This window comes from Plecotus auritus, assembly GCF_963455305.1.
Source record: "Plecotus auritus genome assembly, chromosome: X".
Taxonomy (NCBI): domain Eukaryota; kingdom Metazoa; phylum Chordata; class Mammalia; order Chiroptera; family Vespertilionidae; genus Plecotus; species Plecotus auritus.
In genome coordinates this window covers 91,022,175-91,047,854 of record NC_137784.1, presented here as the reverse complement: position 1 = coordinate 91,047,854, position 25,680 = coordinate 91,022,175, and the positions used below count along the sequence as shown (strand labels likewise).

Sequence of the window (25,680 nt, the reverse complement as noted above, 5' to 3'; positions counted from 1 at the left end):
TTGCTTCCTTTTTTTGGACCTCATTTTCTCCCTCTCTCCATTGACAGAATTGGACTAAATTATTTCATTGAGGCCTTTCCATTCCTTACATTTTGTGATTCAGTACATCAAAAATCATACAGTAGTGTTGCCTATAATCCCCTTGAGGCCATGGTATTATTACTACTATCCACAAATAGAGTTAGATCCTACTAACTATAGGATCTAATTCTAAATGCCACCTAATAGCTATCAGTCAGTTATTAATAACTATAATCAATAACAATTATTTGGTATCTAAAGAGTATTTACTTATCATTTTTGTGAATATATGTATTATCAAAGAGAGTTACAGATAGCAAGACGAGGGATGTTTTTGACTGCTGTTCACTATTTCCTTTTGGGCAAGTAGAACATATTTTCTAAATTTGACTCTTTACGTGTGCTGGACCACATAGAGAATGTCAGAAAAGGTTTAGTTTAAAATGAGGTGAGGTGAAAAATTAACTTGAAGAAGACTCATTTAAAATGTTTCTACTTGAGCACCAAGTGTACAGGCATACATCACTTTAATTTTCACAAAGTGACCTTTGAGATCAACTGGTTCAATTTTCTATGGGATGATGTCTCTGTCTGTCAGGCAGTCATAGAAGGTCAGACCTAGAAAGGACTGTGGAGGTCTTTGCAGAGATTCCATAGTCTAATACTGCCTGCTTCTCAGGTTGCAGGTGTCCTGGGGGGACTGAAAGCCTCCTCATGTCACTTTCTTGTGCCCTTCTCCCCCAGTGCCTTCAGAGAGAGCTTAACCTTAATATACCCTTCATGTTTTACAGGCCAACACAGGACATCTCATTGCCGTTGTCGGCCAGGAACTCTCAACTTCACAGCCCTACTTCTTCCCTCACGTCTGGGGGTTCCTTGTCCTTGCTGCAGTCTCCACCATCCACTAGATTATCTCCTGCTCAACATCCATTGGTCCCAAACCAAGGAGACCACTCGGCTCACCTACCTAGGCAGCAACAACATTTCCTTCCTAATCAGACTCACCAAAGTGATCTTTACCGTCTCACCCAGCCGGGCCTGAGTCAGCAGCAGCAGCAACACCACCACCACCATCACCAGCAGCAGCAGCAGCCACAGCCAGGAGAAGCCTATTCAGCTATGCCTAGGGCTCAGCAGTCTTCTGCTTCTTATCAGCCAATGCCAGCAGACCCTTTTGCCATTGTTTCCAGAGCCCAGCAGATGGTTGAGATCCTCTCAGATGAGAACCGGAACTTGCGGCAGGAGTTGGAAGGATGCTACGAGAAGGTGGCAAGACTGCAGAAGGTGAGGCCCCAGTATTGGGATATTAGAGGCTCCTTTAAATCTTATATGTTTAATATCAATGTAAAAGTCTCCATTTGTGGGAGCCTGAGTGACTTATGTGCCGGTCTTAAGGATTCTTAAATCTTTTTTTTTGTTTGTTAATCCTCACCAGAGGATATTTTTCCATTGATCTTTTAGAGAGAGTGGAAGAGAGAGGGAAAGACAGAGAGAAACATCAGTGTGAGAGAAACAGATCAATTGGTTGCCTCTGGCATGAGCCCTGATCAGGGCCCAGGCCAGGGAGGAGCCGGCAACCAAAGTCATGCCCTTGACTGAAATCGAACCCGGGACCCTTTGGTCCACAGACCGACTAGGGCAAGGATTCTTATATCTGAAGGTTATATATACTTGAAACTTTAGGAAACGCCTCTACCTTTCTTTCTAGGAGACGTAACATTTTATATTTATGTGAGGAGGAAGTTTTCCTAGACACCATAGCCTTAAGAAAACGTGATTGATTATTTTAGAATCCCAATAGGCAAAGAAACTTCTTCATAAGGTCAAAAACACTGGTGATGTCTGTGGAGGTGAAGAACCTACCAGCATAAAGACATTTTGTCTTGCTTATAGTTAATACTGAACTTGAATCCTAAGTATAAAATCATAGTTTCTAGAAAAATCTCACCACTGAAGTTAGATCCTGCCCTGCCTTGTTCTGGAAAGGGCTTAGAGCACTTTTCCAAGTGGAAGTTTCCATGGTAACTGTTTTTCAACACCCGCTTCCTTATCCTCTTTTTTCCTTTGGTCCTTCCCTGCAGCTCACAGCTCACATTCAACATCTGCACGCATCCTCTCTCTCTCAATCTCTCTCTCTCTCTCTCTCTCTCTCTCTCTCTCTCTCTCTCTCTCTCTCTCTTCTCTCTCTCTCCCCCCTCTCGTGTGTGTGTGTGTGTGTGTGTGTGTGTGTGTGTGTGTGTGTGTGTGTGTAGGAGAGGCTTAGCACCACAGCTAGGTGACAGGTGACAGCCCTAGGCTGAAGAAGTAGAAAAAGGAATGTATGTCCCCAGTTCACATTCTTTCCTGGGCCCTTTGTGTCTCCTGTAGCTGGGACTTGAACTCTTGAGTGCTCTAAACTAGGAACCTTAGCTCTTGGATTCCAGTGGCTGTTGGTGAATAGGATTATGCCTTTGGCAGCCATTTTGCAGCTTTTGTCATTGTAGAGCTCCGGTGGTTTGATCTCCCTACAATGCAAATGGTTTAGGGAGGTGAGGGTGAAAATGGGGGAGGGGATGGAGGTTGCCTGGTATTGTTCAACTCTATCCTTAGGAGACACCTGCAAGTGGAAATTTAAGGGGCCTGGATCAAGCTGAGAATTTGTAAACACCAAATATGGGTTTTAAAGGAGAGAGGAAGACTTACTGTCAGCTAAGTATTTTCATGAATTTAAAAATTCCCCCCTTCATTCATTTAACAATACCCCACCCCATCACATCGGTTCATTAAATGGATCATATTCACACACTAGAGGCAGACTGGCCCAGTTTGGCTGATTAGGTTTAACAGTTGATACCCTTCCCAAACTCTCTATTCAGGGTGGCCCCAGCCACATCTTTGATGTAGTAACTGAAGATTGGACCCAGATCTTCTGTAGTCCCTCTTCACCAATGGATCCATGGTGATTTTTTTTTAGGGGGAGCGTGGGTGGCAGGAAGAGGGGCAGAATAGGATTTGTGATGTTTGTTCCCAAGTATGGGTAAAGATGCCTCAACTGAGTGTGATTGACACACCTTGAGTGCTGGGGGAAGCGAAGCCAACCCAGTGCTGCAATGGACGAGAGGCACAGGTGAGGTAGAAGAGGAAAAGGAAAGTGAGGAGAATGAGGTGTAGATACCAGCTGGTCTAGAACAAATAAGGAGGCCCAAGGTTATGAGGGGTATAAGTAGATAGAATAAGTCTGGAAACTCACCACCACCCTCCCTCTCCCCGGCCACCACCATTGCGTAGATCAGATTAGTGGATATGCCCTCCTGTGACTTCTTTTCCTGGAAGGTTCTGTTTACGGGTGTACAACTTGCCCTTTTGGAGGGTACAGTATCTACACAGGGGGGCAGGGAAAGGATTGGTGTAAGATCTTGAAATAGTACTCTGAACAACTTGAGTAGAGGGACTGCCTTCCAGGTGTGGCATTCTGTGGAGAACTGGAAAGCCTTGTTAAGACTGCCCAGAGCAGACAAACACCAAGCTGCTCTTTCAAATGGAAATGTTTATTTTCTCTACTCAGCACTTGAATTTCACGCAGAAGCTTTATCAGGCCCAAGCCTTGCAGATCATGTCTCTAAATGCCATTCACCAGTTTTTCCCTTCTGTGCTGTTATCTTGGTGCCATCTGCAAGGAGAAAAACATTCTCAAGTCTGCTCTTTTCTGGGGTTTAAGCCTCATTTGTTTGCAGGAAGTCCTGCATCAGGCATAATTTTGGAGCTGGGGCAGGTGGAATCTGAGTTGTTTGGTAACCACACCTTTCCCCCAGGCTTTCAGCCTGAGATTTCTCCCTGTAAAGCACCCTGAACTTTGTTAAGCAGGATAGTGGAAAACTGAGAGGGAGTGCAGAACGGTTGCAAGAATCACATTTATTTTGAAAATTGCTTAATAGACCATGGGGCTTATTTGTCTTATTCAAATTATATGCATAGTCCTGTGGTTATTATATGTGCAATGAAGCTATACTGGTCACAGAAAGACTTTGGAGTCTAATTTCTTATTTTCTTGCTGTTTGGGCTGATTCAGGGCAAAACTCTTTCTCTTTGATGTTTTGTGTTGTTGTTTTTTCCCATTTTATAAGATTTGCCAGAGTGTCATAAAACACAACTCTGATTATGAATTTCTGTTAAAAATCTGCACTGGCTTCCCACTGGCTATGGGATAAAGTCCAAATGCCTGGCATTAAAGCCTGTTTATGATCTGAAACCATTCTATCTTTGCAGCCAGATCTCATCAGCTTCCCTCTGTGTACCCCAAGGTGTCCAGCCAAATAGAACTACTGGTCACTCTGGGAATGCATTCACAAACTCAGAATAGAATACCCTTCCACTCACCTGTGCTCATTGAAATCTGATCCAGCTTTTAGAATCTAACTCTAAATGCCACCTCCTCCCTGAAATTGTCCTCCTCTCCCCTCACCCCCAACCAGGAATAACCTCTTCCTCCCTTACACTTAATAGGACTACTCTTACTGTATCTTTTGTCCCCTATAGTCTTTTACTTGATTAGCTAAAAAGCTTCTTGAGGTCAATGATAATATCCTCACTCATTTTTAGATATCCCATAGTCCCTTATTTGGCCATTGGTAAATATTTGTTAAATTGAACTGAACTACTGCATGAGTGTGAGGCTTAGAGTTTTTACAATTTGCTTCTGCCACTAGTGTCATGTTCGAAAAAGCAATTTCGCTCTTCTCTCTGCTAAAATGGGGAGAGGTGTCCTTGTGAAGGCAGATATTAAGGCGAATCAAAATAAACATGTGAAAGCCCTTTGAGCACTCTAGAGTAACATTACCTACATACTATATACATTATTATTTTCAAATTTAAAAAATTCTTAATTCATATATGAAAATCATTTATATTATTAAATTTATTCTCTCCTACTACCTTCTCTTAAGGCAGAAACTGTATTTTTTTTAACCTGTGGAATTGTCCTGAGCCAGTGAGATAATTGTCCTTCTGCGAAACTTTTATAATCTGTGTTATGCCTCCTGGCCATCAATAAAGCTCTGGGGGAAGTTGTCATTAAGGATTTGCATGTATGTTTTCAGACCATCTTTCCATCAAGCTCCAACCTTCCCCACTATCTTTCCTTTTTTTTTTTTTTTTTTTTGCAGGTGGAGACAGAAATCCAGCGTGTCTCGGAGGCATATGAGAACCTTGTGAAGTCATCCTCCAAAAGAGAAGCCTTGGAGAAAGCCATGAGAAACAAGCTTGAAGGGGAGATTCGAAGGATGCATGATTTTAACAGGGATCTGAGAGGTGAGGGAATCACTTCTGAAACATCACACAAGATGTAGAAGGGAAGGGCTATGGAGCACACATTGAGGCTCTTAGGTTTGTTCAGTCCACTAGTATGATTAATAAATTGCAGGGCATACACCAGGTCAGGTTTTTGTGACTATAATAGTACCTGGTCCCAAGATTGCTTAATCAAAGTGGGATGAGTTGATATGTTAATCAGTTGGTACCTATCCTGGGACTCCTGGACTCACCCAGCTCGCCCCCACAATTGGTGCTGCTTCTCTTCCTTTATAGGTTTTGCAGAGGCCAAGTGTTTTGGCAGAGCAAGCTTGAAATAGTGATATCTTCCATTATTTCTAGGACTCCCTCCTTGTATTTTTACCTTAACATGATAATATTAAAGATGGTGAGAAATAACCACTTTCAACACTTTCAAAATTGATGATCTTAGCAATGTTGTTTTCTGTCTTTGGATTTAGGTTATCTTATCTGTAAAATGAGGGAACTGAACTAGATGCTGCCTATGGTCCCCTTCCAGTTTTGACAGTACAGGGTTTTAAAGACTTTATAATAACTCTGATGCTTTTTCTCTAGGTGAATGAAAGATATATATATGTATACACACACACACACACACACACACACACACACACACACACACACACACACACACATTCAGGGATAGATTCCTTTGTTGAAATGTAGAATTCTGCACTTAGGTTTTGTCAGCATGGACCAAAAGTGTTAAGTATTCAACTCCTCTTTCCCTGCGATGTTCTAGTTTTGTTTGGGGATCTACACTTACAAACGTATGTCTGTGTCACCCATTTTTGTGTAACAAGAAGAAGCCGGCTTGTTTGCCCAAGTTCAATATTGAGAGAGCCAACAGCATGTGCATGGAAGTTTGTGTATGGGACTCTGTTGATTGTGTCCGAATTCCACAGAGCGTCTGGAGACTGCCAACAAACAGCTTGCAGAGAAAGAATACGAGGGGACAGAGGATACCAGAAAAACCATCTCTCAGCTCTTTGCAAAAAGTAGGTCTGAAAGCTTTAGCAGCAGGTAATAATGTGTGGATGGGAATGAGGTGTGGGAAAGGGCACACAGTTCTGTTTAGCCTTGAAAAGTCAGGGCAGAGTGGATGTCATCTAGGAAGTATTTTTTCCTGTTCAAGCATGAAGTTGGGAGAATTTGTGTGTGTGTGTGTGTGTGTGTGTGTGTGTGTGTGTGTTTTCTAGGCCAAGAAGGCTGCTTTCCACAACAATTAGTGATATTCATATGGCTCCTTCTGTATAAAACCAGAAAAGTCCCTTGAAGTCCCTGCATTTGTCGTGGCTATCTAAAAAGAACCTTAGTGACCATAGGGTCTTTTCATGTTGATGGGATTTGTTGTTGAAGGCTCCATGTGCTGGCTCTGGTGGAGATGGGATTAGCTTGCAGGATTGATGATTAGTGTTTGCAATACCACCTGCTCCTGGGGCTCCCTTAGTTAAAACACCTTATATTGTCATATCATCATACCTTGGTGGATTACAAGGGTAGCTAGAGGGGGGCCATTGCTATGGCCTGAACTAGTGACTCTGACTACAGAGTTGGAGGGTATGGGGAAGGGCAGAACTATGTCTTCCTTAAAATAGTGTTTCCTTTGTCTTGAAATACTCCCAAGACCAGGACAATGAATTAATCCTCTTCTTTATCGCTCTCCAATGGACTCCACCCAGCAAGACAATGCCTTATTCTTTCCAATTGCCACAATAAAACCAGCAATAAAAATTACACAGTGGATTGAGTCCATAGGGAGAATGAGTTCGGGGGAAGCATGAACTACCCCCACTTCTGCAGATGTCCTTAGTTGGTGTCCCTACCCCCAGCCTCCCTCAGTTTGGCTCCCAGCTGGAGTAGCACTTGGTGGGACTTGTCAGGCCCCATCTTTGCTGGGCCTGCACGTGACCCTTTCAAGTCATTCCATGCAGCTTCCAGTCAGCTTTTACAAGTGTGTTTGATCTCCTCTTGCAATATCCCCCTCCCTTAATGGTTGCTCCATTGTGCTCTGGCTTCAGAACAGGGAATTTTTCTTCATCATTTCCCTGAATCTGCTGTTCCTTTGTTAGTATGTCTTAGAGTAAGGAATGTGGTTTTTCTGGTGTCATCAGTGCCTACTGTAAATCATTTTGAGGTTGCTTTCCCGGTGTCACGTTTACTCTGGAAGCTAGTTCACTGGTGGACAGGGTGGCAGCCTCCCAGGAAAAAACAAAACAGAAAAATGTATGGTTTCTCACCCTGGTTCTGCTAGTTGGCACTCCTCTCTATGTGGAGTTGGTATTTCGGGTGTCCTAGTAGTTCTGTTACGGATGTAGAAAATGTGATAATTTAGCCGGTTAAACTGTACTAACAGCAGAGTGAAAGACTGTTAAATGGTTCTAGAAGGGAAAAATGGACTCCACCTCATAGGCACGAAGAGGGCATGACTTGTGGCCCTTTAATTTCTTTTGCCTTTGGACTTTGCTTTTGGTTGGAACTGTGGCAGGAGCCAAGAAAGCCCTCTTGAAAAGCCTCCCTGGGGAATGTGCTCAAACTACTGTAGAGGCCAAACCAACTGGACCCTAGTATAAGGTAGTCTGGTATGCTAGAAAGAGCTTAGAACAACTTGACCTTAATTATGATCTCCAGTACTTACGTTACCAATTGTGGGACTTTGTGCAAGTTACTCAACTCCTCTGAGTGTCTGTTTTCTCATATGCAAAATGGAGAAGAGGAGCATAATGCCTTCCTAATATGGTTGTCCTGAGGATAAAGTTCGTGCAGTATTTGGTACACAATAAGTATTCAACAAATATTCATTTCTTTTCAAGGTGCATATCAATAGATTATATATCTATTGATATGCACCTTGAAAAGAAATGAATATGAAAAGTCAGAATAAGAAGGAAGGTGAGGCTGCCCTATTAAAGTTTCTCCTACAAACTTAAGTATTAAAGTCTCGAGAGGAAGAGTACTCTACCTCCAAATGAGAATCAGAACTGCTCATTTGAGTTTCTGGAATGAAGTCTGTCCTAGTTAGAAGGGAAAAGACCTAGAAAGGCATGGAGAATAATTAGATGTGTCACTGTCATCTGTAGATACAGTGCGATTATAGATTGATCTCAGTTAAAAAATAATGTTAGTAAAGGCTGGGATTTGAGTTTTTTGTGCATTTTGTGAAATATAATTTTTAGATTGATTTTATAATGAGGAAACAATGGGGAAAATGAGGGGGGCTGCTTCTTCTTCTTCATTTTTTTTTTTTTACCAATACAAGACCATTTGAAGATATAAAATTGAGGAGTCAAGCCTACTTATTCTTCTGATGTGTGTATGTGTGTGTGTGTGTTCTCCTTTGTGTAATACTTTACATAACAATTTTTGTTTCTACTTTCTCATTGCTTCTGCTCAACAGCCACTGTTAAGTGACTGTTCTTAATTTACACAGCAAGTTAGTGATAGAGCCAGTGATAGAGTCCAGATCTATCTGGTTCATTTATCTGTGTGCTAGAACACTACAATGTTTAGTAATGGGTATGATTGACAGTTATGCTCAGGTAAGGTTTTGAGACAGCTTCAGAATGGTAGTGTTGACATTTCATGTCCTTATAGATAAAGAGAGCCTGCGGGAGAAGGAGAAGCTGGAAGCCGAGCTGGCCACTGCCCGTTCTACCAACGAGGACCAAAGAAGACACATCGAAATCCGAGACCAGGCCCTGAGCAACGCCCAGGCCAAGGTGGTAAAGCTGGAGGAAGAGGTATGTGTAGTTTCCTCAGGTAGCCTAAGGGTGGAAGAACTGGGAGATCAAGGGCACTGGGAGTTCCCATTTTGGTGAACTGGCAGTTGCACCATCTTCCAACAGAAAGGTTCCACCTGCTACTTCTAGTTATAGCTGTGCTGATGTGTGTGGCTTTTGATTTCTTTTCTCTGCAAGTTCCTTCCTTTTGCTCCAGAATAGAAAATCACCAAGGTCAAGGAGCAGTTTCCATTTGCTTATTCATATAGTAAGCTAACACCTTCCACCCAAGTTCTTACTATGCACCTAGCCCTGCCTTAGGTTTGTGACTTGTAACAGATATATATATAATTTTATTTTATTACTAGAGGCCTGGTGCATGAAATTCATGCACGGAGGGTATGTCTCTCAGCCCAGCCTGCACCCTCTCCAATCTGGGACCCCTCGAGAGATGTCCGACTGCCCGTTTAGGCCCAATCCACTGGATTGGGCCTAAACGGGCAGTCGGACATCCCTCTCACAATCCAGGACTGCTGGCTCCCAACTGCTCGCCTGCCTGCCTTCCTGATTGCCCCTTACCGCTTCTGCCTGCCAACCTGATCACCCCCTAACCACTCCCCTGCCAGCCTGATTGATGCCTAACTGCTCCCCTGCCAGCCTGTTTGCCCCTAACTGCCCTCCCCTGCAGGCTTGGTCTCACCCAACTGCTCTCCCCTGCAGGCCTGGATCCCCCCAACTGCCCTTCCCTGCAGGCCTGGTCACCCCTAACTGCCCTACCCTGCAGGCTTGATCACCCCCAACTGCCCTTCCCTGCAGACCCCGTCACCCCCAACTGCCCTCCCCTGCTGGCCATCTTGTGGCGTCCATCTTGTGTCCACATGGGGGCAGTTATCTTTGACCACATGGGGGCAGCCATCTTGTGTGTTTGAGTGATGCTCAATTTGTATATTACTATTTTATTAGATAGCATAGAGGCCTGGTGCATGGGTGGGGGCCAACTGGTTTGCCCTGAAGGGTGTCCTGGATGAGGGTGGGGGTTCCCTTGGGGCGTGGGGCGGCCTGAGTGAGGGGCCTGTGGTGGTTTGCAGGCTGGCCACGCCCCCCGGCGACCCAAGCAGAGGCCCTGGTATCTGAGACTTATTTATCTTCTATAATTTAAACTTTGTAGCCTTGAGTGGTGGCCTGGGCCCACCAGGGCAGGCAGAAAGCTTGGCTTCCTCCATTGCTGGGGGCAACTCAAGCCTCCAGCTCTCTCCAGCTCTGTGGCTGCCGCCATTTTTGTTGGAATTTATTTATCTTCTATAATTGAAACTTTGTAGCCTTGAGCAGAGGCCTGGGTCTGCCAGGGCAGGCATAAAGCTTGGTTTCCTTCATTGCCGGGGGCAACCGAAGCCTCCTGCTCTCTCTGTGGCCTCGGCCATCTTGGTTGAGTTAATTTGCATACTCGCTCCTGATTGACTGGTGGGTGTGGCTTGTGGGTGTAGCAGAGGTATGGTCAATTTGCATATTACTCTTTTATTATATAGGATTATTATTTTATAATTTATATATCTATAAATCATATATCTAAATCATAGCTATAAATAATATATATGTATATATATATCATCTATAGTAATAAAAGCATAATATGCTAATTAGACCAGACGTCCTTCTGGATGTCCTTCCGGATGAACCTGGGGCTGCGAGGGAAGCCTGGGTCCTGGGTGCCAGAGGGAAGCAGGTGCTGGCAGCTGGGGAAGGAAGGCCTATTCTTGCACAAATTTTGTGCATCGGGCTTCTAGTATATGTATAAATTCCTGCCCTTACAGGGCTTTATTTTGGAAGGGTTAGAAAACTATTTCAAATAATTTAAAGTACTCCTAAAATCTTGAAATTGGAATGGTTCTTGTCTCCTTAAGCTCAGTGGGATATTTGTCCCCTCAGGTAAAAAATGAATCTTGATGGCTATGCCACTTGTCCTTGGACTTATTTTTCAGATTTATTTTAGGATAAAAGCAATGTGGGGTGTCTCCAAAAGGATGAGACCCAGGGACAGTTTACATTTTATGGCAGGCCAAAAGTTGTGTCCTTGCTCTTACTGACTAGGTTCTAGAATGTAGGTATGTAGTGGGGTGAAGTTGTCAGTTATTTGTGTGCAAGGATGGAGCCTTCCCTTGACAAATGCAAGGGCCCCCAAAACTACTAAGCATATGATTAATATGTATCTGATTAGTCTTCATGTAGATGTTACTAGATCTCCACACTAAGCTGTGCTCCTGGGAAATAGAGGGAGCTTTGCTGCTGGTTTGTCATTAATTGATCTTGGATGTCAGTTGTCATTGTATTGGAGTAATACTAACTCTTAGATGTTTTGCACTTCTGGGAATTGGTATGTTCCAGCAAAAAATTGGTGCTAAAGTACAACTTTGTAAAGAAAATTGCATGTCTCGCTGACTTATCTATTCTAAAATTAAATTGTTTTAAAAAATATTTTTATTTATTTCAGAGAGAGGGAGAGGGAGAGATAGAAACTTCAATGATGAGAGAGAATCATTGATTGGCTGCATTCTGCATGCCCCCCCCCCACACACACACTGGGGATCAAGCCCACAACCTTGGGCATGTGCTCTGACTGGGAATCGAACCGTGAACCCCTGATTCATAGGTGGATGTTCAACCACTAAGCCATGCTAGTCAGGCTAAAATTAAATTGTTTTAAGAGAAACAGTAGCCCCCATTAAAACAAGCTGAAAGCTTTATAAAATTGAAACCAAAGTATTTAGTGAAGAAGCCCTCAGACACTGCAAACACAGCTTTCTAACTATTGTGAGATATCTTTCCTACCTTCACTCATTGCCTGTTTTTCTCCCTCTCAGTAAGAATGGTTCTGGTTCCTAGAGATCTGATTTACAGGTATACTTTGCTTCCTTTTTTTGGGTATTAAAATGCTTGTTGGAGCTGGATTGTGGGTTTATACTTTTTCAGTAGGTAATAACATCTAACCTTTGATGTCCTTAAACCTGAATTGCTTAATTATTAAACTTCAGGTTGTATAAAATTAGGCTAATGTCCTGCTTCATGGATTGTCTACATCAGAAATACCACTAAGATGCTTTATTGTAAATGAGGAATACTTACATATTCCTGGTGTCCAAGTCTAAGGAGCTTAGCACACCCTTTAGCCTTTTGCTACACTTCATATATACCCTTCCTCCCGCCTCTTGCAAGGAAATCACAGAGTAAATTACAGGATGAGGTTAAGACTGTATCCTTTTAAAGAAGGGAAAACTGAGAGACGCGCTGAGAAGAAGTAGCTTGCTGGTGGTCACATGGCAAGTCTTGGGTAGAGCCAGGAATAAAACTAGAATCTCATGACTCTTCATTCCCTAGACCCTGCTGCCTTTCTCCCTGTCTGAATCATCCTTTGGTTCCACTCCCAAGAAGAAAATGTGGGCGCTTGTTCAGATTTAGTAACCTCTGCATCTTTCACTTTAAAATAATTGCTTTACCCATTGGGCCCCTCTTTTTCAGCAGACTATGAGAAGCTCATCCACACTGCTCTGAGGTTGGGGTGTATAAAACAACCTTGCTCTGCCCCTCCAGGAAGGGTATCCATCTAGCTGGAGATAGATGGGGACAAAGATTCTGCAAGTATCTTGGTTTGCAGTGTCTGAAGGCTTGGTGGTTACTGGTTATTAATTATGTAAATAATATACATGTATGGAGAGCATGTTAATCTGTAGTTCCCACTGGGCAGCCCTTACTGAAACAGTTGCCTGAAATACATTTCTGCTTTCCAACTTCTGAGGCTTTCCTGGGCATTTGTTCCAGAGATTTTTAGTTGTTTTCCAGGGCCCTGCCCCCAAATACATAGATTTACAGTTTATAATTTAAAGGAGAAGTCCTAAATATTGGCCTAGGGTTAAATGATGGCATCTAGTGGCCAGATATCTCAAATGAGCTAATCAATTATTGTTAATTTTTTTTTAGTCCTAAGCTTACTTGTACTTTTTCACAGAGTCTAGTTGTTGGGAAAATGTGAGTTGCTGTTGCTAAAGGAGGTGGAACATTTGATGGGGAGAGCAGGCTGGGAACCTTTTCCCTGACAGAATCCAGAGGCGGAGGCCATGTAATGTCTCCCAGACTCTCAAGTGAGACCACCTCTAGCACACAGAGAGGCTTGAAATCACATCTCAGGGAACATAAGATGTTTCTTATTTCCCTTTTTGTTTTAGCAGCCTATCAGAGCAAGATTTGCTCATAGGTGGTGTTAGTCCTAACTCCTCTATAATATGCAAAGGAAAACATCTCTTCCCTTGTCCTCAAATACAGAAATTGATCATTGAAGTTTTGCTTTTCTACTGTGACTCAACCCCCATTAGGCCTTGTTCTTCTTGGGGTAAAATTTTTAAGTATGGAACATTAGGGAGGTATTTAAGGTGAATAGGTAGCTCTGGAACTAATCTAGTAAGGGATCTTTATTGTGATTCTTTAGTAAAATTAGTAAATATTTTGAAATCAAGAAGGGTATCATGAATAGAAAATATATTCCTCTTTCTGAGATGGCTCAAGTAAGGTCATGTCTGAAGGCAGAGTGATATGTCAGATGCCTACCTATGTCTCATATAAACAAATAATTTGGTTATGGCTTACAAATGATAGCATGGATTTTCCTTAAAAGTTCTTCCAAAGAAAACTTAGTCTACTTGGTAAATGAGAGATAGGGAAATTTACCCAAATTAAGCCTTTTGTCTAAGAAATATTTTTTTAGCCTACTAAGTACAAGGTCACTCAGGTAACAATTTTGCACTGCATCAAGATGGTCAGATCAATATATATGTCGAATCGTTATATCATACACCTAAAACTAATATAATGTTACATGTCTATTATATATCTCAATTTTTAAAAGATGATCAGGGAAAGATCATGACTACTTTAATGGTCTGAGGACCCTTGCATGCATTTATGTCTTTCTCTCTACAAAGTCATCATTTAGATGCTTTTCCTGAAATCCATTCCACCTTTCTAATCCCATTAAGTCTCTTCCCCATGATATTCTAGTCACTGTGTTCTAAGCTCTACACAGAAATGGTGCCTGGGGCTTACAGAGAACTTTCTCTTGCAATCACAACTTCCTCTTTGCATTTCAGCACAGATTCTCTCATGGACCCTGCTCTGCTGACATGGAGGGAGATATCTTGCCAGGAAGGGGATAGCACTCTAGCTAAAGAGCTGACCTTTTCTTTTTGTGAGTCACTATGATCCAGGTCTTGCCACCAATCTTCAGCCTTTGCAGTAGGCAGCCGGCCGAGGCAAAAGGTGCCTTTCCATCCTTGCCCTTATCTTTCAGGACACGTAGGTTCTATTGAAGTGGCAGCTCATTAAACTCTTAAGTCAAAAGAACTTTGTGTTCTACAGCAACCATGGTATTCTCCCATTCATAGAGACCTTCCCCTGCCCCCACTAATTTGACCTCACTGGAGGGTTTCGACAGATGCCTGGCATATTCACTCAGAAGACTCAAGACAGCTCAGGCTTCTGGCTGGCTGCTGTCTTATGATCCAGAGCTGAGCCACCACTTGGGTAATTGTTTTAGGGATGGTGGGAAAGAGGCGCTGGCAAGATCAAAGAGGGAAGATGCTGCGGGTGGGCTGCTTACTGAGCAAAGTGCACAGGAAGAAACAGAGTAGAATGTGGGAGGGCTGGCAGAAAGATCTAGTGAGTCTTATTCTTTAGCTTTAGGCGAGAACGACAGCCACAGAGATTCAGGAAAAAGGGGCCCAAATGTTAACCTTTTCTGAACTGCAATGGCTGGTGATGATTCAGACATCACAGTGATAGCTGTTAGTAGTAGTGCATTTTCCAGGCCCCTTTTGACACTCCATTCAATTCACCAAACTAAATTCATATTGTTTCACTGCATTTCCACCATAACTATATATGGCTAATATTTTCTGTTATTTCCAGATCTCTCGCCACTTATTTGATTTATCTGTTTTGGTTTTAGCATAATTTCCTGCTATTATTCCACACAGCACCATAACTAGTCTCCTCGTTTCTCCATATTAAAAGAGGATGTTATAGGCATAGACATTGATATGTCTAACCCAAAATACTTTTCAAACAATAAGATTTTATTGGTGTAGGTAATACTCATACAATGATTATTATGGATTCTAAATATGGATGGAAGATCCAAGAGTATGGACTATGTATGCATTTAGGGTGTTGATAGGAATTCAGATAAAGTATGTAACTACCAGGAATCTTCCAGAATGTTTGGATGAATTTTTTTAATTACTTGAAGGACATTTCATCTAAGGATGAAATTTCTTATATTTATGGCAGCATATTTTCTTTGAAATAGATCTTGCTTCACCCAATATGTTAAGAAATTATGTACCCACCCCAAATAGAGATGGATTGACTTCTCAGAGCTTGATTTTCGCAGTTTTCCCTGATGATTTTGGCTTTTGAAATTCCCAAATTTGAAGCCTTTTGTATTTTTCTTTTGCCACTTTAACACAATGAACTTCATTCCCTTGGTAGCAAGTTTCTAGAGATGATTTCTACTCTTTAATTCTTTTAATATCCATCAGTGGACCACAGTCTTTTGGCAATGGACAGAGACAGCTTGCTAATACCAGGGTAGTATTTCCAAATTGCTTCAGAGGGAACACTTACTTTGAACCAGGGACTCCTGGATAAGGCTAAATTAAATAAAATGGAAATCACTGAAAGTTCATGGAATAGCATATAACTAGTTGTATAAAGTTCATGGAGTAGCATATGACTAGTTGTATAAATGTCAGTTGTCATATCTGTGATACAGTGAGTGTTTGGAGTTGTAGGTAATAGATGGGAAAATGAAAATCAGACATAATGAACGATGTTCTCTGTGCCACTGGACTTAGTTCTGTGTTATTAGTCTCAATGAAATTTAGCCAATGGAATATTTGTATATGTTGGTGTTCATCCAGCTACTAATAATAGTCCACCCCCTCTACCTATCCATCTATATATTTCTTCATGATTTATTAAGACTTTTTTTAGATCATTTGTAGGTTCACAGCAAAATTAAGGGGTAAGTACAGAGATTTTCCATATTCCCACTGCTTTCCATGCATGGATAACCTCCACCATTGTCAACATTCCCCATCAGAGCAGTACATTTGTTACAATTGAATCTATTTGACACATCACAATCACCCAAAGTTCATAGTTTACATTATGGTTCATCTTGGGGTTGTACATTCTATGGGCTTGAATAAATACAGGGGTTGGCAAAGGTATGTCTACAGTTGTTTGTATGAAAAATAATACAATATTTAACAAATAATACAAGAATAAACTGTTTTGAATACTCACAACTGCAAATCTACTTTTGCCCACCCCTGTATATAATGGCATGTATCCATCAATATGGCATCATACATGGTATTTTCACTGCCCTAAAAATCCTCTGTGTTCTACCTGTTTATTTCTACTCCCAATATACTTTTTAACATTTTGAAAATATTTCCAAATATATTATTGTATCCCACTTTACAAATCTTTCAAGTTTTATCTTCTTTAGACAAATTAAGAAATTAAAGTGGACACCGATTATACAATTAGTGATAAATTTAGTAGAAAACCCAGATCTCTTAATTCCAAAATATCCCACCCTACCCTTTGTTCATTGATGAATAAATGGAGAAAGTTAATTAAATCACTTCCTTGCAAATGGCTGAGACAAATGGGTAACTTTAGGGGCCTTAGAAGTAATTTTGTACATAACCATCCTTTAAAAATTGAATTTGAAAGACATCCATAATTGTTGGAAGGAGGGAAAGATGCCATCACGTGATGCTCATTTGCAGGGATCAGATTTTCCTGAGTCAGAAAGGGGTTAAGGGATTTGCCAGATGCTTGGGAATGGGTTCAAATTGTTTCAGAAGTGCAATGGAAAAGTATGATTGATTGAGCTCAAGAGTATTTGTTCTATTCTTCAATAGGTTGCTTTCCTGCTGTTCTTTCTCCCAGTTTTCCCCTTTAAAAACTTATCTCATAACAAGAATTATTTGAAACCCTTATCTTGACTTGCCAAGCAAAATAAATATATTTAACAGAGTGTTAAATATATTGTTTGTATATTTGCAGTTAACTAAGCTATGCTATGCTCATATTTGTTTTTGTACTTGATAGTTATTTAATATTAACTGGTCACCAAGAGTATAGTGAACAATGAATTAAAAATAGAAGGCCCCTACCCTTAAGTAGTTTATGGAATACTGTCCTCAAATGGGGCAGGGGCTTTGTCTTGCTTCCCATTGAGTCACTACTGCTCTCAGATGTAAAATAGGGCCTGGCATATGATAAGCATTCAGTAAATATTTGTTGAATGAATGACTGAATATATACATGAATGAAATCTTATCAAATGATTGCTAATAGAGTACACATTATGGATGAGAGGCTCTAGGGAAGAATAACAGCCAGGATCAGGTAGGATTATTCAAGGAAGAACTCCTGGAGAGTTTATTGATATGTTAAGGAAAGATGAAGAAGTGATCAGACTGATACAAAAGTTGATCATTTGCATTGTAAGCCTGGTTGAATTTTAAGGCAGTAACAGACTAGAATATTGATAAAGACATTTATAAGAGCCACACTTAGGCTGCACAGGGGACAATTTGACAGTAGACTGTGGGTGAATTGAAAAGCATTAAGTGGTTTGAGATATAGATGAGAGAGAAGAGCTCTTATCTAAAGAAGTAAGAGAGGAGGTGTAAAAGTGTAGGTACCTAATCAATACAGCTTGAATGGCTATGCTAGTAGTAGATTGGTTTTGTTCTTAAATAAGGCAGTTTTATAATGTACTACTTGGGAATGTCTGTTATAGCAAATATATGTAGAATAGACTGATTGTGTGTGTGTGTATTTGTGTGTGGACATGTGTGCTTGTGTATAGATGGGAGAAGGTAACTGCAAGTAAGGAGATAGGTTATTATAATAATTTAGCTGTGAAATAAGGACTTAAACTATATAAGCTATAAAAATATAAAGAAATGAAAGAATCTGAGAGATAATAGTTAGAATTAAGACATAGTGATAGGATGTGGTAGACAAAGGAAAGTGAGAGTAGCAATTCCAAAATTTTGAGACTGGAAAAATAGGATAAGTAATGATAATGACTGAACTATCCAAAGGAAAGCATTTTGGGTGGAGATGAAAGCAGTCTGGGGCTTATTAAGTGTCAAAGTGAGAAATCTTGCAGAGGTCTGTGATGAAAGAGAGCACGATAACCTTAAAAATAGGCATATAAGTAGCTGTTGAAAGTGCGGCATGAAGGAATCTCCAGTAGTGCTGAGGTGTAGAGCAAAGTTTCTCAAGCTCAGTGTTGTTGACATTTGGTGCCAGATAATTCTTTGGTGGTAGTGGTGGAGGAGCTGTCCTGTGCACTGTGGGATATTTAGGAATATCACTGGCTTCTACTTATGAGGTGCCAGTAGCAACCTACCCCCAGCTGTAACTACCCAAAATGTCTCTACCCAAAATGTTCCCATGAGGGAAAATCATCCCCAGATAAGAACCATTGGTACAGAGGCAAAAGAGTAAATTACCGTAAATTGGACCTTGGGGTATAGCAGAAGATGGGAGTTGGGTTTGGAAGGGAAGGTGAGTCTAAATGATTAAGACAGAAAGTAAGGGTGATTAAAGGAATCATATTAAGATAACATATAATTAGGAAAAGCAAGAGAAAGGGGACTTTGACAACTTTTTGAAAATTGGCATTTGGTAAGAAAACGTGAATGGATAGAATGATTTCCCCCATTTGCTGACTATCTGAAGGGAATTTGGTTTAAATGATGGGTTTACCTGGCTTATTCTAGGGACCCATGGGTACTCACCTCTAGACTGGAGTCCCTACCTTGGCTTTGGAAACCTTCCAAATGGACTTTTACTTCCTTGAATACTGAAAACATAGAAAAATAAATCATCTAAGATCCTATGGAGACTATACACATTTATGTTCTGTCTCTGGCATGCATGTACATGCATACAAATTAAGGCAGGACTTGTGTTTTTATCTCCAAGAATGTTCCTGTAAGGAATTCTAGGATCTTATTTTACCTAACCCTCTTACTTATTTGTCAGTATTGAAGGTGAAAAGGGGAAGCTTAGATTCATAAGATATTTGTGAATTAAAAGACTATTAGAGAACATCTGAGAGCATCTGTCTAGCCCAGTATTGTTGTTTTAACCTCATAAGAGCCAGTGCACAAGGTGTTCCTAAGAGATAAAATGATAATATCCCATGGCACTGAGGGGAGAAATACCATGGGATCCTCAGGAATCTTTTTTTGTTTGTTTGTTTGTTAGTCCTCACCTGGGGATTTATTTTCTCATTGATTTTTAGAAAGAGTGGAAGAGAGGGAGGGAGGGAGGGAGGAAGGGAGAGAGAGAGCGAGAAAGAGAAACATCGATGTCAGAGAGACACATCAATTGGTTGCATCTTGCATACGCCCCAATCAGGGTGGCGATAAAACCTGCAACCCAGGTACGTGCCCTTGACTGGGAATTTAACCCATGGTGACCCTTTGGTGCACAGGCCAACACTCTAACCACTGAGAAACACTGTCAAGGACAGCAATCTTTTTTTGAAATGAAGTTTTATGTAAAACGCTAATATATAAAACACGTATCAGAGGAACCATTTGATACAACTCACACATTAGTGGCTTCTGAAACACTCAACAATACACTAGGCCTCTGAAACACGATCTGAAAATCACTCCAGGGGCTGGCACTATATATGTAAAGGACCAGAGAATAAATATTTTCAGTTCTATTGACCATACAGTTTCTTTTGCAACTACACCTGGTCAACTCTGCCATTATTGCAGGAAGGCAGCTATAGCTAATACATAAATGAATGGGCATTTGGCTGGATTTGGCCCACTGCTGACCATTTCAGTTTGCTGACTTCTAAAACCCCCATCATTTTTAAAAAATAAATAGGGACTCTGAGGCTGAAAACAGGTAAGCAAGTTGCCAATAAGAGTAGAGCCAGGACTAGTATACAAGTCTCCTGATTACCACCTTGTTCCTTTCATTAAGTATTTGAGTGCTGATTTTATATGTCCTTCTAGGAAAAATTGCTGCATTTTTAATGTATTAATTAGATATTGATGTGATAATTAGAGCTACTGAGATAATGAGAACCATATCAAGGCTATCTGGAGTGAATGTTCAAAGTTGAAAGGACTAGAGTATGCATGACTTGGCAATAACTTTTCTAAAAAAAGAAAAATAATCCTGAGTACTTTTTGTGCCAGACACTCCACTAAACACTTCATATGTTATCTCCTTTGACCTTTATAAAGGTGTATGGTATTATCATCTCTATATTATTGATGAATGAGTAAAATAGAAGCTTGGGGAGATTAAATAGCTTGCCTAAGGTTGCATGCTTAGTGAGTGAGATAGCCAAGATTTGGACTTGGGCAGTCTGAGGCCAGAGCTCATGACCTTTACCATTTTACTATATGGGCTCTCTCTTTACCTAAGAAGGAACCACTGACACTTCTGATGGCATTGGAAGGTGTATTTGAGGGCCCAGGATGTCCTAGATACTGATGTAACATTTCAGAAGCCTAGCACAAGAGGTGAGTTTGTAGAAGTGAGCCAGAAGAGGGGGTTTATCATGATGAAGGTAAAAGTGAAGCATATAACATCTGGGATAGTAGAGGATTTAATAAACCACATAAGCCTTTGTTTCTTTCTACTTATTGAAGATATCTAGAAAACAGAGTATGTAACTTAGAAGATAGTTGACCTTGTTGTTTGTATTTATAGGGTCTTGCATTGGTAGCATCCAAAAGTTGTCTTTTCCTATCCTTACTTATTTAGAGATTAAGCATTTACTAGGTGATCATATGCTTATGGGTGAGCTGCACTCTTTCTTTTTAAAAAAGAGGTAGAATTATTCCAGCAACAGAGGTCCTTGTACCTTGTGGGAAATCATCCCAGTGACAAAGAAAGCATAATGGGATTTTTCTTGGCCTGCTTTGTGGAAGTTGTCTGATCTGCATGTCTATATTCAGCCAACTGAGAAAACTCTCTGTTTCTTTATTGTTTTTCCATTTCAGAGGGGTGGCTCAGCAATAGAAATTGCTGGGAATCCCTTTGGTAAAATATTGAGGTTTCCTTTCTCAAGAAAGACAGAGCACGGAGAAATTCACCTGTCCATGGAATGCTTATTTTTTAGTTGTCTGAGTTTACATTGCTGTACTTTATCATTAATACAAGAACTGCATGCTATCTAACTTTAATTGCCTTTAAGTATAACTGCTGTAAACCTCAGTAATTATAATTAACACTAGAGGCCTGGTGCACGAAATTCGTGCACTGGGTGTATGTCCCTCTGCCCAGCCTGCACCCTCTCCAATCTGGGACCGCTCGAGGGATGTCCGACTGCCCGTTTAGGCCCAATCCAGTGGATCAGACATCCTCTCACAATCCAGGACTGCTGGCTCCCAACTGCTCGCCTGCCTGCCTTCCTGATTGCCCCTTACCGCTTCTGCCTGCCAACCTGATCACCCCCTAACCACTCCCCTGCCAGCCTGATTGATGCCTAACTGCTCCCCTGCCAGCCTGTTTGCCCCTAACTGCTCTCCCCTGCAGGCCTGGATCCCCCCAACTGCCCTTCCCTGCAGACCCGGTCACCCCCAACTTTCCTCATCTGCTGGCCTGGTCACCCCTAACTGCCCTCCCCTGCAGGCTTGATCACCCCCAACTGCCCTCCCTTGCCGGCCTTGTCCCTCCCAACTGCCCTCCCCTGCTGGCCATCTTGTGTCCACATGGGGGCAGTCATCTTTGACCACATGGGGGCAGCCATCTTGTGTGTTGGAGTGATTGTCAATTTGCATATTATTATTTTATTAGATAGGATTAGATAGGATAGAGGCCTGGTGCACTGGTGGGGGCAGGCTGGTTTGCCCTGAAGGGTGTCTCGGATCAGGGTGGGGGTTCCCTTGGGGCGTGGGGCAGCCTGGGTGAGGGGCCTGTGGTGGTTTGCAGGCCGGCCACGCCCCACAGAGGCCCTGGTATCTGGGATTTATTTATCTTCTACAATTGAAACTTTGAAGCCTGGAGCGGAGGCCAAGGCAGGTCAGGGCTGCAGAAACTTGGCTTCCTCCATCGCCGGGGGCAACTCAAGCCTCCTGCTCTCTTCAGCTCTGAGGCTGCCGCCATTTTTGTTGGGATTTATTTATCTTCTAATAATTGAAACTTTGTAGCCTTAAGCGGAGGCCAAGGCAGGCCAGGGCAGGCGGAAAGATTGTCTTCCTCCATTGCCAGGGAAACCCAAACCTCCTGCTCTCTCCGTAGCTGCAGCCATCTTGGTTGGGTTAATTTGCATACTCGCTCCTGATTGGCTGGTGGGCATGGCTTGTGTGTTGTCGAGGTATGGCTTGTGTGTTGTGGAGGTATGGTCAATTTGCATATTACTCTTTTATTAGATAGGATTCTCTGCATTAACATTGCATTGCTCCCCTAAGGTTTTCAGAGCAGTTCACAAATAAATACATTCAACTTTAAATAGCTCATGAGGATTATAGAACCCAAAAGGTGAAGGATAAAGGATATTTTCTGTTTCCCAATTATTCAAAGCTTAGCAAATAGGAAGGCAGAGGCACCTATGGCCTAAAAGTCTTCATTGCCCTAGTTTAGTCAGTGTTGTTATAAATAGTCATGTATCCAAGGAAAGGAAGGTTTAAGCTTATTGAGGCAAAGAGAATTATGACTTTTATTTGTTTCTTTTATTTCTTAGGTAAAGGTCTAATGGATACACACATCTATATTTATAACTTGTGACATCTGGTTTATAAGGTTAGATTGAACTAGGCCTTGGAATAAAAGGAAATGTCAAGAACGTATAGAAAAAAAATTTAAGTCTTCTTTTTTTATTCACCGAGGCAAAACATACTACAGGTCTGGTAGGAAAATACTAGTATAACGTGGGTTTTTTTCTACCTGGAGAAAGTTCAATTCCAATTTGTGGAAAAGGCTGTTAAAGACAGGAGAGTTTCCCCACTAGCACAAGCCTTTGGCATCTGACTGGACATTTCATATAGCAGTGATTTTGACTCATTACCATTAAGGAGTTACCTAGTTTCTACAATGGGGTAGTCAGGTTATGCTTGCTTGGCCCCTGCTAAGTGGGTATGGGCAATGCTGGTAGAATGGGTAACCTCTTACATTGAAACTATCTGCCTATGTAGCTCAAGGGCTTGGGAATTTGTTGAAAAGTTAGAGTTTAGCTAAATTCTTGAATTTCCTTTTGACCAAGTTATTAATGTTTTCAGAATTAAATCACAATAATAAAAGTAACCCTAACCTTAGCCTCCATGAAAATGATGATGACAATTTGGAAAATTTTCTGCTTTATAGAGAGTCTATGGGTTGATTTTATTAGCAAGAAAGGCATTTTACAAGTAGTATGAAAAGCATAATATGCTCACTTACTAACAACTTTGGAAGGATGTACTTTCCCTATTTTCTTAGTTGTATGCATACCTTCTTTAAAGAGTATTTCCTCATTCTTTCATTCCCATGGAGCCAGGATTTAGCTGGTAAGTTGCAAGGGTATAAGAATTTAAATTTGTTAGTCTCAGCCTACTCCTACTTTTGCTTTGGGATATGGCTCATAGGCTTTCAGGGAAGAAGAGGTGTTTGACTTATTTAGTTTTATATTTGATTCATTAGTTTGAGTCTTTAGGGTTCTTTAAAGGTCTCCCCCCAAAAGCTGAGAGATTACAGTCCAATAGTATCAATTCAGGCTCATGAATGAGGCAGAAATTGCACATACTCTCTGTTGCTTTAATAAAAGGTAATTACCAGGACTGCAGGCTTCAAAAAGACAATTACAAATTCCTTGTACCTTCAGCAATTGATCTGCATAAAGGGAGTCAATTGCATAAAGGGGAGAGGTGGGCTTCCTTTCCATGCCAAATTAAGCTTTTTTCTCTGGAGAGCCCCCCTATTTTTTAGCATTTCTCTATTGTATTGACCAAAGTAAGCTATACCTTCCCCCAGTATATTCCAGATTAGAGTGAAGAAGAGCAGAGGTGAGGACATCCAAACATTTTAAGAGCTTTCCATCTACTATTACTTCCATCGTAGCGTCTGTCTGATTTTACTCGTGGAAATAGATTTGGGATAGGGAAGGAGAAGGAGATTACAAAGGGGCTCCTAATTCCTGTCACTTATTGCATTCTCTGTATGATAAATGCCAGGCAGCCTACTATTCATCATTAAGAACCTTCTCACAATGCACTCATTTTTAAAGTTGGACAGGAAGAGAGCTAAACAGGCATGGGCTGTGGGGGAGTGCATAACTGATCTTGTTATCTTTCCTTCATCCTGTCTCAACCTGATTTTTCAGCTTAAAAAGAAGCAGGTGTATGTAGATAAGGTGGAGAAGATGCAGCAGGCCCTTGTACAGCTCCAGGCAGCATGTGAAAAGCGTGAGCAGCTGGAACACCGTCTTCGGACACGACTGGAGAGAGAACTGGAATCCCTCAGAATTCAACAGGTTTGGGGAACTTAAAGAAAAGGAGTATTCCTGATTGCTTATTTTTCCCTTGGTGTTTGACATGAAGACCAAAACACACTCATGCTCATCTTTAGGATTTTTGCCTCACCCAATCTTACTCCAGAGTACCTCTTAATTGTAAAGGTGAAGCTTGCTTAGTTAGCTTCCTATCACAGCAAAATCCTTAATGCCTATTATCTTGCACCTTTTATTTTTCACATGAACCCCAGAAACAGTAGACCCAACAAGAAGTGAAGATGCTATAAAAGTAGATTCCTAATCATTTTCGAATTGGAAATGGTCTTTAGAATCATCTGACCATACCCCTCATTTTTACATGAAAGTAAATCAAGACCTAGAAAAAGTTGTATGACTCATTGAAAGCCAAACAACAAGTTAAGGGCAAGGTAAAAACCAAAGCCTAGATTTGTAATTCCAATTTTAATCATGTACCATGCAGGCAGGCAGGCATGGTGCTTTGTAAAACATTTATCCACTTTCTGGGCAGCATGACAATTTGATATTGCACGCTCTTTCTTGATCAAGGGAGTCTCAGATTGAAGCCCAAAATAGACAATCCTGTGGTCTTAGGAGAAAATCTGTATTCCCTTTTGCTTCAGAATCAGAATCCAAACTGAAGTGGCTTGGGCAGTAATTCTTTCCAAATATAGAGACTCTTCAAAATGGGACTTGGCCACCACAATTATTTTCCTACTAATCTGAGGGGTGTTGGCATCTCCCCCAACAGCGCCAGGGCAACTCTCAGCCCACCAACGTTTCGGAATACAATGCTGCTGCACTGATGGAGCTCCTTCGTGAAAAGGAGGAAAGGATCCTGGCCCTGGAAGCTGATATGACTAAGTGGGAACAAAAGTACTTAGAGGAGAATGTGATGAGACATTTTGCTCTGGATGCTGCTGCAACTGTAGCTGCACAGAGGTACCTACTTGGCTGGTACAGTCACTCCTTGAAGGGCATGGGGCTGGGGGTAGGAGAAGAACAAAAAGGTGACTAATTAATGGATTTTTCATTGTGTTCTTTTTTCTTCTCTAATGTTCTCACCCCTCC

General features: G+C 41.4%; 1 protein-coding gene across 3 annotated transcripts in view; it reads left to right on the top strand.

The window, feature by feature from the left end:
- Nucleotides 1-25,680, top strand: part of AMOT (angiomotin) — a 67,172-nt gene that overhangs the window by 27,096 nt on the left and 14,396 nt on the right. For all 3 annotated transcript variants that reach the window (XM_080653718.1, XM_080653717.1, XM_080653719.1), the window contains 6 exons: nt 813-1,305; nt 5,163-5,307; nt 6,234-6,326; nt 8,923-9,068; nt 24,463-24,612; nt 25,361-25,551. In XM_080653718.1, coding sequence (XP_080509844.1) covers nt 1,141-1,305; nt 5,163-5,307; nt 6,234-6,326; nt 8,923-9,068; nt 24,463-24,612; nt 25,361-25,551 — 890 coding nt within the window. In that variant the 5' untranslated portion in view covers nt 813-1,140. The remainder of the gene's footprint in view (nt 1-812; nt 1,306-5,162; nt 5,308-6,233; nt 6,327-8,922; nt 9,069-24,462; nt 24,613-25,360; nt 25,552-25,680) is intronic.